The sequence below is a fragment of the Maniola jurtina genome, chromosome 20, assembly GCF_905333055.1.
Source record: "Maniola jurtina chromosome 20, ilManJurt1.1, whole genome shotgun sequence".
Lineage (NCBI taxonomy): Eukaryota > Metazoa > Arthropoda > Insecta > Lepidoptera > Nymphalidae > Maniola > Maniola jurtina.
In genome coordinates this window covers 2,170,149-2,181,434 of record NC_060048.1, presented here as the reverse complement: position 1 = coordinate 2,181,434, position 11,286 = coordinate 2,170,149, and the positions used below count along the sequence as shown (strand labels likewise).

The 11,286-nt window shown below is 36.3% G+C and overlaps 1 protein-coding gene across 1 annotated transcript; it reads right to left on the bottom strand.

Annotated features, from left to right (window-relative positions):
* Positions 1–1,676: 1,676 nt before the first annotated feature.
* On the bottom strand, positions 1,677–6,401 carry LOC123875756 (phospholipid phosphatase homolog 1.2 homolog). The gene is made up of 6 exons (XM_045921795.1): positions 6,017–6,401; positions 5,309–5,463; positions 4,259–4,449; positions 3,436–3,550; positions 2,672–2,845; positions 1,677–2,063 (listed from the first exon to the last, which is right to left on the bottom strand). Exons 1-6 carry the CDS (start codon positions 6,066–6,068, stop codon positions 1,947–1,949), a joined length of 804 nt encoding a protein of 267 aa, XP_045777751.1. The 5' UTR covers positions 6,069–6,401; the 3' UTR covers positions 1,677–1,946.
* Positions 6,402–11,286: the final 4,885 nt, after the last annotated feature.

The window sequence follows — 11,286 nt, the reverse complement described above, 5'->3', positions numbered from 1 at the left end:
ATCTGATAAATACAATGCTGAAGTATAATGAAATAAATTCCATACAAAATTTTAAAAAAAAATTATGTCAAAGTTTCATGACCATAACGTGCCCTAACTCACTGAGATCATTGGTCATCTTTAGATAGGCCGAGGCCAACGATCTCAGTGAGTTAGGGCACATTAGGGCCATGAAAACTTGGACATAAAAAAAAAATGTATGGTATAATTTTATTTCGTTATTTTACTTCAGCATTGTATTTATCAGATCAAAGTAGCATGGGTACGTGTCGTCATTATATACTAATTACCAAACACCTTGTATAAATTGCATATTACACACTGAATCACAAATAGACTAGGATTTATAAAATAAATAGTAGACGTAAAAATACTGTTAGGGTACCTAAGCTTTTTGAAAGCACAGAAACTTTACGTCCTTTTTCTATATTCTGTATCTGTAATGTAATCATGATTACAAGTTAATCTCAGCACAATACTACCACTTTTATAAGTTATGTCGATGTACCTGCGCAAAATCTTATTTTTGAATGGCGCGAAAATATCTTAGCCAATGATAGCGCGCGGCCGTCTGCTATTGGTTGTTGCCTATGCGCCATGTTTTGTACGCACGAATTATGAGCGAGATAGCATGAGTCTCTATTCTTGCGTTTAAAACCTTAGCGTTAAAGTAATAAGGTCTGTATTTCATTGCTCTACATTCGGTTTATAGTTGGCGTTAGATTGTGCTTTTCTGCGCAAACAAATTTTGTCAATGCGACTTATAAAAGTGGTACTTAATACCTGTAGAGATATGACTGATCCAGCTGTACAGTGCCCAACAGGATATATTGTATACTAGCCGATGCCCGCGACTTCGTCCGCGTGGATTTAAGTTTTTCGAAATCCCGTGGGAACTCTTTGATTTTCCGGGATAAAAAGTAGCCTATGTGCTAATCCAGGATATTATCTATCTCCATTCTAAATTTCAGCCAAATCCGTTCTGTAGTTTTTGCGTGAAGGAGTAACAAACATACACACACACATACACACACACACACATACAAACTTTCGCCTTTATAATATTAGTGTGATTATCGAACTTTTGAAAGAGAGGTTTCGTAGAGCGTTGTCTCTGTCGTTGAGACCGACGAAACGTAATATAGGTATGAGTGACAGAGACAACGCTCTACAAAGCCGAAATCTCTTTCTAAAATTCGATGTACATGAAGTATTTCCTGCCGGGCACTGTAAGTGCTTAGCAATGTATTCAATAAATTGTGGAGCAATAGATTATAGATAGATTAAATATAGAAAATGGATATAAATCGCCCTACACACCAAAGTTACCGTTACTGGGACTCTGACAGTCAACAGATCACGTGTAAAAACTGCCTAGCAGGTTTTAAGGTGCCTGTCCACTAAATTCGAGCGGAGCGATGTATTTAATAGATCAACCAAATGATTGAAAATGACGTTATGTCCATTAGCCGCTGGCATAAAGGTACTTGTCAACTGAAGCGGAGCGGAGCGAGAACGTGTTCAGCAGACCAATCAGAACTGAGATGACATTGATTGAGATGAATAATCGTCTTCTATACGTCGTTACGTCTTCTATAGATAATAATATTATAGCTCTGCTTAACGTTATACTCCGCTCCGGTTTAGTGGACAAGCGCCCTAATTATATTTTAAAAAGCTGACGGATTGGCGGCTTCTTATATACGAAGCTTTATAACAGTAAGGTATAAGTTATAACTATATTAAGACAAAACATCAGAAAATTGTACTATGTACTATAAAAATATTTAAAATATGATTATGAATATTTAGATCAATGACTTTTTCTCCTTGGCTCCAAAAAAATAAATTATTATTGCATTAAAACCTTACAAATGAAGGACTATAAAAATAGTTTTTTTTTTCATTAATCTTATGACTATAATACATAGATATAAAATTGTAAACTATTTACTTTCTATAACCGTTTCGTTCGTAATCTCGGGGGTTCCTTCACTTTGGTTTTCAGATATCACTTCGTTTTTCGGTATGCTGCATTCAAAATTTTTGCATGAGCAAAATATCTGAAAAAAATAGAACGTGAACTTAGCTTAGCATACATATATTATACTCTCTCTATCCAGTATCCATGGAGATAAGTTAATATTGGTACTGATTCAGAGCACAACTAAATTTTAGAGTATTCGCATGCTCTTCTAACTAATTTAATATGAAAGGGACAGACAAGTTTGACAGTTTTTTTATAATTTTGAGCTGCAAACCTCGTGACTTAACTGCCCGTCGCGAGCCTATTGTTTAAAATTGAAGCGTGCACTAGAATTTTGAGTCTTTTCAAAAATACATCTTCTATCCTTTTTTAGCAATATTAAAAAGAAAAAGATACAGATACTTTAAATTTAGTTTAGAGAAAGACAACAGAATTGGCGCCAATATAGGGCTCTCTCTGTTGTTTGATGCGGCGTACATGGTCAATTATTCGAGTTTAACATGACCTATTCGGCCAAACAAAGCTTCATGCGACTGATATGCCAACAGATTTTTATTTATTTTTATGCATGATAGTCTTTGATTTGTGCTAAATTTCGGAAAAATAGCCCAGTACGGAACCCTCGGTGCGCGAGTCTGACTCGCACTTGGCTGGTTTTTTTTTCTTAGTGACAGTGCTACTTACAGTATAAACTAATATAGGTGCAGCTATAACGACACCCGCCAGCACATCCCACCAGTGGTGTCTGTGGTCCGTCATACGCGACACCGCACAGTACGTCGCGCTTAGCATACACAACGCTTGCAGTGTTAATATGGAGCGGAAGTTCACATGACCCGCTCGCTGGTACAGATAATACTGAAAAGAATTCACGAAAAAAAATTTTTTTTTTTTTTAATACTTTAAAGTATGGAAAGATAATATACCATTAGAGTTGAAACTGTTACCTAATGATTTGGTATTACCTATTCAGACTACTTCTTATAGCTTAAGCTATATAATTGGCCGATGGGAGCTGAATAATTCGCTAATAAACTAACTGAATATTCCAATGATCACCCGTCGGTTCTAGGCGACATTCTAACTGCACAGTGACGACGTTATAAGGAAACGACAAGCAGCGAGGCTTTCTACAAGTACCTTGCTGGGCCATTAGTTATTTCGTCAAAATTTCTGTGTTCTATGTAAAATTTTTACCGAAATAAATATATTTTTGTACTTTTTTTTATATTTTTGTAAAATCTGTCGCTTGTTATTAAATGCATCACTTTATTTACGCTTACTGCTTTGTTTAAATATGACAACGTTATTGCCTTGCGGTATACCAGCATTACCACAGGGTGAATTATCAAGCGTGTAAGTTATGATGAATAAGTTAGGCCGAATAGTCCAATGAAATATAGCCAAATAGCTATTCAACATATATAAATTGTATTTATAATACTTACGGCAATGAATATCCCCATGTGGAAAGCTAAGGATGTGTGTCCAGATGGAAAGCTCTTATCTGACTGACTCAACCAATGGGCTTTTGTGCAAGTGTAGCTTGAGATATATTCCGATCTGAAAATTTATCATCATAAGAGCATTATAGCACTATTGAATATTTATGAATAATGTTTTGAGAACTTTGCTTATAACAAGCTAATAAAGGCTCCCCCACACAGGCGCGTTATTATAGGTCGATAATATCGCATGCGTTATTGCGATATCTGTTATCAGTACATTTTGTATTAGGATGGTCATGTAGTTACACACTGCTGCGATAATAACGCCGCAATCATCCTAATACAAAATGTACTGAAAACAGATATCGCAATAACGCATGCGATATTATCGACCTATAATAACGCGCCTGTGTGGAGGAGCCTTAAAGCTTCTACAAATTTTTATGAATAAGACTGTTAATATTTAACTTTTATATATTAGGTTATAAAGGCGACTGACTGACTATTGGATGGAAAAATACATACTTATACGGTACATGTATTTTTCTACTGAAGCAAAAGGTAAGAGATGTGTCGTGCATAGGTTTATGATATACGAGTACCTATGCACAACAGCCCATCTTCGGCACTTCTTTTTTTGTCCCCACTCTTCAGAATAATTAGTCTGACTATAATACTTTTAAACTGCATAATATTCTCGTCAAATATTGATTCAGTACTTGCGTGAACAAAGAAACCAACAAACAGTTTAGAATAAGAGTAGTACAAAGAAATACTATATTGTTTAGTATAGAGAAGAGATACTATAATAAATAATACTTACGCTTCGCAAGTTTGAGCTTCTTTAGGTCTGCAGGTGTCAAAGAAGTGAGGCCTTGGAGAGCCAACCAAGATCTTTATACACTGAATAAGAGTCAAGTTAATGAGGAACCCAAATAAATACTCTTTGTGCCATCTTAGGGCATGCTTTTTGGCTATTTCTATTTTATCTTGCTGCCTTTCTACAATAAGCATCTGAAAAAAAATCATAATAGATATGATTTTATTTCTATTGTTGAGGTGCTAAAGCTCAAAAAAGAAAGAGTAAACTGAAAAACAGTATTATAGAAAAGTAAATGCAATTACAATTTTTCACAGTCAGACTATGTAATAACTAGCAGTTTTATTTTTTGTATGAATAAATTAGCTGAAATTCGTCCATGGAATATATTCGCCGAATAGGCAAGTTCAGTTCAATTACTTAAGTTAAGTAACATCTGTTTTTGGTGATAGAATAAAATTGAAAGTTATGACACAACACACCACAAGAGGAAAATAATATATCTATGAATAAGGATGAGAAAGGATATGGATAAGGAATGCTAGAATGACTTTCAATCAATCAGTACTTTTATATAATCTATACTAATATTATAAAGAGGAAACCTTTGTATTTTTGTATGTTTGTATTGAATAGGCTCAAAAACTACTGGACCGATTTCAAAATTTCTTTTACCATTACTTAGAGGGATTCTTCCGAATCCGTATAGGCTATATTTTATCCCGGAAAATAGAAAAAATAAATGTCCACCCGTGCAAAGGCGGGGCTAGTTGCTTAATAAAGGTCTGTTCTAGAGTCTGCCATCACACACAGTACACATCTGCTCTCTTCATCACCTTAGGATTGTGGGTCCATCAGACTAGAAATTGTTCCACACCACATTTACCAATAGAATAGAATAGAATAGAATAGATTTTTATTCAAATAAACTTTTACAAGTGATTTGGAATCGTCAAATAATTTACTACTGGTAATATAAAATGGTCTCTACTCCAAAATACTTTTTTAAGGTAATAATTACTTGATTAGAGCAAATCTATTTCATTTTCTTACCACAGCAAGTGGCACTAGCAGTGTGATAGCCATCAACCATTTCCAATTGACTGTGTCCCCCGTATAAGGAAAGGACAGTGCTGGATCATTGCACTGGAAGCCAACTTGCCCACTGGGGACCAGCTTTGCTTCCACCAGGGCAAATAAGAAGAGCACTGCAATAGAACATTATTGAATTATCTCTAAATGTCTAATCCATACTAAAACACTGGATTTCGGGTATACAACAATGAAGGGACCACTGTATTTTCGTTGTTATAACCGGAAGTCGTTACAGGCAAAGGTATAGAGATACAGACACATATACATGTATAGTTTGTATTCATTTATTATTGAAAATATTTGTTTATTTGAAAGTTTACTAAGCCCAGTTGCTACTCAGAATATCACTTTGTAAATGAACTATGAAAACTCCATATATGCTTCCCTACCTACTTAGCTGATATTTATAAACAAAAAGTAAAGGTCTCTACACTTGCTGACAATCTGTATGTATAGTTAGCAAATCTGCTGCACCATTATAAGACCACAGCGCTCACCACTGATCAAAAATGTACCCGAATTCTGAAGTAACCTTATAGGTAGTTACTGCTTGGTTAAAAATCTTGATGTCATTTAATAAAACTCTAATATTAGGTAGCTGAATGCTAATCTTACAGCTTTAGATTAAAAAAAAATACAAAAAATATATAGGTAAACAAAACTGACCTCGATGCCACCGATTAGTTTTCGACCAAACCAATTTCACTTTATTCCACATTTTCACTCGATTTTCACACCAAACACGTCCACACGAAAGGAAATATGGATTTATTAGCAACAATATTGATCACAAGCAGATTAAACACTTGCAGCAATGACTCAGAAACTCAAGAATACACAAGCTGTATTCCTGTATTATTTTACGTAACAAATTGCAACGTTCCGTAACTAAGTTATTATGATTGTGAGATTATATACTCGTTATTTTTTATCTTCTTAATAATAATTATGATAACTGTGATGACTGAGTAATTAAAATTTTGTGGTCAATTTCTTGTCTTGTGTACTTGATTTTTGGTGTTTTTGTCGTTTTTGTAAGGTTATTTTTTGACAACTGACGTCTGACAAGCAGTAAGCAACTGACAGTTCACCAGCTGATAATTTTTTTTTTCTCTCGTCTGGCTTTACAAAGATTAGCCAATGTCAAGTTTGTAGTTATTTGTAACAAGTTAGATAAACTATACAAGTATGGACCCCGTCTGTGCTGGCGCTCGCCGACATACGCACGGCACCCCCTTAGAGCGCTTTCCAGTCAGTTTTAATACAAAAAAACACTCCAAAAAGGCAGAGCACGCCCGCCAGCTAACACCGACACAGACAAAGTCCCAGCTGATATTGACATTTGTCGAAGACACTGAAATGGACATGTACAAGGTTCGCTGGATAAGATGTGTGTGCCATACAAAATGAACAAGAACAAGTGTAAATTAAACAACACCCCCGACAAGTGAAGGTTATAGTAACTAGAAAAGAGCTGATAACTTTCAAACGGCTGAACCGATTTTTTTGAATTATAGGTAAGAACACTCTCGATCAAGCCACCTTTCAAACAAAAAACTAAACTAAAATCGGTTAATTAATTTAGGAGCTACGATGCCACAGACAGATACACAGATACATACGTCAAACTTACAACAACCCTCTTTTTGGGTCGGGGGTTAAAAAGAGAAGAAGATTGCCATACAAAATGCAGTTATTTTTTGTGCTGATTCCAAGTGCCTCACCGAGCGTACCGGAAATTAAAATTCGTACTTTGCATCAATAAATGTTCTTTATGTTGATTGATGTTCACTACCTACTGAGGAATTTCTTGACAGAAAATATTTTTGGCTCAATCTGGGAATCGAACCTGGGACCTCATGATCCGCAGCCAATGATGGCTAGCTTAGCCATTAATCAATTCATCATCATCATCATCGCCAACAGATAGATGTCCCGGGCATAGGTCTCTTGTAGGGACTTCCACACGCCAAGGTCTTGCGCCGCCAGAATCCAACAACTCCCTAAGACTCGTTAGATAGCTTCTATTCATCTAGTGGGGGTCTTCCAACGCTACGATTTCCGGTGCGAGGTCGCTATTCTAGCACATTGGGAAGTCGGGACCCCAACGTCGATCGTATTTGCGAACTACCTACCTATTTACCCTGCCATTGCTACTTCAGCTTCGCATCGCGCTGAGTTTCTTCTGCCTGAGCAGGGTTCGTTTTTAACCCCCGACCCAAAAAGAGGGGTGTTATAAGTTTGACGTGTGTATCTGTGTATCTGTGTGTCTGTGTATCTGTGTGTCTGTGTATCTGTCTGTGGCATCGTAGCGCCTAAACGAATGAACCGATTTTAATTTAGTTTTTTTCGTTTGAAAGGTGGCTTGATCGAGAGTGTTCTTAGCTATAATCTAAAAAAATTGGTTCAGCCGTTTAAGAGTTATCAGCTTTTTTCTAGTTTTCTTGTAGAAAAGGTTAGATAACCGTTAGGTTCATAATATTATGTCAATAGACAAATCTCAAGCTGTCAAGATGGACGTTGCCTAAATACATAATTATTTATTTGAAAATGATGTTTTGGAAAACTCAGATACTTTGGATCGTCGGGGGTGTTATAAATTTTTAATTTACACTTGTTGTCTAAGTCATCATAATAATACTATTTATTATCATATAACGTAGTGATTATATACTCTTTGCATAACTCTGAAGAACTTGTTGAGTTATGTCAGTTTGAGTCGGTTACTCTGATTCTCCTACGGATCTATTCATTTTTGATTTAATCATGTAGAGAAACTCAATCAATTTTAAATCAACAATTTTAATGTATTGAATAAGTAAACAATATGAGAGATTTAATAAGATAAGAAAGATGAGCAAGTCTAATGGACAAGGCCTTGTAAAGGATTTAAATAAGTTCCTAATCCTTCTTTTAACTATGAGGCATTAATTTTATCTCCCTTGTAAATTAACGATACCAGTAAACATTCTGGGAGTTAGGACCGTCTCGACACGTCACCACACACGATGTATGAAAAAAGTGTGTGTTTGAGATTTTGTGGCCTGCGGGTTGTTATAGATTAATTAAATATGTAAAGTCGACTTCGTACAGAATTGTAGGTATAAACCTGTCAATTTTGAAGCGAGAAGCTTTGGGTTATGAGTTTTGACTCATGTTAGTTGTCATCCAATCAATTCGCTGGAAACCTATTTACAGGTGGCGGCATTTCTGCTTCGTAGAGCGTCGTCTCTATCACTCGTACCTATGTGACGTTTGGTCGATCTCAACGACAGAGACAATGCTCTACGAAACTTTTATCTCTTTCTAAAGTTCGATGTGCAATATTTTCTGCCGGGTACTGTAACTGTTTATACGTTGGACCGTGTGCAGAACGCCCTTTCGGTGTTCGTATTTTCTGTAACGTATCTGCCTAACCTACCTAAATCCTTACTTAATCTTGATGCAACAGTGCATTTTAGTTAATAGCAAGAGAATGTCATTCAAGTAGAGTTGAATAGCATAAAATTCACTGATACAGTAAGAATGCCAAAATTCAATCAAAGTACTTGTACCTACATCAATAGCTGTTATTGTAGCAATGTGAGAATCATGAGCGTTGGGCATTCTTATGTGGTGGACATAATATCTACTCGTAGGAAACGTTTTTTGCTCAACGTTTCTGATAATAACCGCTAAGATTTGAAACGCCCTTCCATTCACCCGTGTTTCTTTCCACGTGTAACTTAGGTATACCTATCTTCTAGGCAAGCGCGCTCCAGCTTAAACCTCATCATTGCTTTGCATGATTGCCGTCAAGCGCAAGCCTATCCCGCAATTTAAACAAGTGTACATTAAAAATTTTCAACACCCCCGACAAATCATTTTCAAATAAATAATTATGTATATCTAGGCAACGTCCATCTTGACAGCTTGACATTTGTCAATTGACACTTGAATATTATGAACCTAAGGGTTATCTAACCTTCTTTTCTACAAGAAAACTAGAAAATAGCTGATAACTTTTAAACGGCTGAACCAATTTTTTTGGATTATAGCTAAGAACACTCTCGATCAAGCCACCTTTCAAACAAAAAAAAGTAAATTAAAATCGGTTCATTCGTTTAGGCGCTACGATGCCACAGACAGATACACAGATACACAGACACACAGATACACAGATACACAGATACACACGTCAAACTTATAACACCCCTCCTTTTGGGTCGGGGATTAAAAAGTGATTATTACGTGCTAGGGACTAATAATTTCTGTGGTTTACTGGTACCTATTGATTGTACCATCTGTTGCTTTATGTTACTCTATGATAGCGACCGTGGTCCTATGCTAAGTGGTTTTGTATTAAAAGTTCGTGTGTGGGTAATCGTTGACAATAAAAAGAAGTTGTAACAAGACAAAAACGTGAGATGCGGGCTATACCACTAATTTGTAAGAAGATAATGTGCTAAGAGCATTATGATTTACGTAATTTTAAGTTTTCTTTGTAAATCCGTACCTATCTCCTAATATTATAAATGCGAAAGTCTGTCTGTCTGTCTGTCTGTCTGTCTGCTAGCTGTTCATACCTTAAACGATTTTGAGTAATTTTATACAGTTTTGTAGCTTGCATCCCTGGGAAGAACATTGGTCCCAGAAAATTAAGGGAACTCCTTAATTTTCTGGGACCAATGGATCCAGGATACAGGAACACAGGATTTTAAAACTCCAAATCCACGGACGAAGTTGTGGGCCTCATCTATGTACTTAGCTACAGATATAGCTTGCATCCTGAAGTGGAAATACCTAGAGACTTAAGTAGTTTTTATTACGGAAAATCGAAGAGTTTTGCGGGATTTTCAAAATAATAAATCCACGCGGATGAAGTCGTGGGCATCATTTAGTTGATGAAAGACTGTACCTATCTAGTTAATAGTAGCTAGGTGCTTATTGCGAAAAATACCCGAGTACGGAACCCTCAGTGCGCGAGTCTGACTCGCACTTGGCCAGTTTTTTTCGAAATATAAGTGAGTGGGGTAAGTCAAAGCGGTTTATTATATAATATTTTAAGCACCCACTTATGACTTACTTAAGCATATAAAATTCCGAAAACATACTTATGTGTTAATCCCACAACGAGCGTTCAGTTCAGAGTTCTGTCATCTTGGATGGTTTATTAAAAACCCTCACGGTCAATTAATATGTAAAAGCGGTTGCTTGACACGACGACGGACAGACAGACAGACAGACAACAAAGTGATCCTATAAGGGTTCCGTTTTTCTTTTTGAGGTACCTACGAAATCGTTTTTAGGGTTTTAACATATATTTGTGGTTTTTAGGGTTCCGTATTTCCAGAGATAAAAGGAACCCTTATATGATTACTTTGTTGTCTGTCTGTTGACCTGTCATCGTGAAAGGCAAGTAGCAATGTCTAAAGGGGAAACTCCGAAAACCGTGAATTTGAACACTAAAAAAATGACAAACCTTCAAGAATGCACAATTCTGCACTCAGAACTCTAGGCACCCCCTGTACAGACACCTCTCTTCATGGAACCGATACCTTAGCTTCCTACTTAATACCTAGTACCTATCTAGCTATTTGCGTACTGTTTAGTAGGTAGCTAAGTACACAAACATCAACTCAATGGATTATGACTGGTTTTGAAGTTGAATAACGAAATAAAACCCATTGTTTGTTTTTCCGGAGGCTTTATTTGGACGCCTAATTTTATAATGCATGTTGCAGCTACAGTTTGAAAAGCAGTCATTTAGGAAAATTCCTGTAGTCTTCCAGTCTCTTACAGTAGAGCCGAGAAATTTCTTCTCATTCATTTACCTACTGTTGGTAGAGTGGTCGTGTTTTTTTTGAATCCCGTGAGAACTCTTTAATTTTCCGGGACGAAAAGTAGCTTGATAATTTATGTCTATCACCAGACGGAATACAGAAATTAGTTAAATG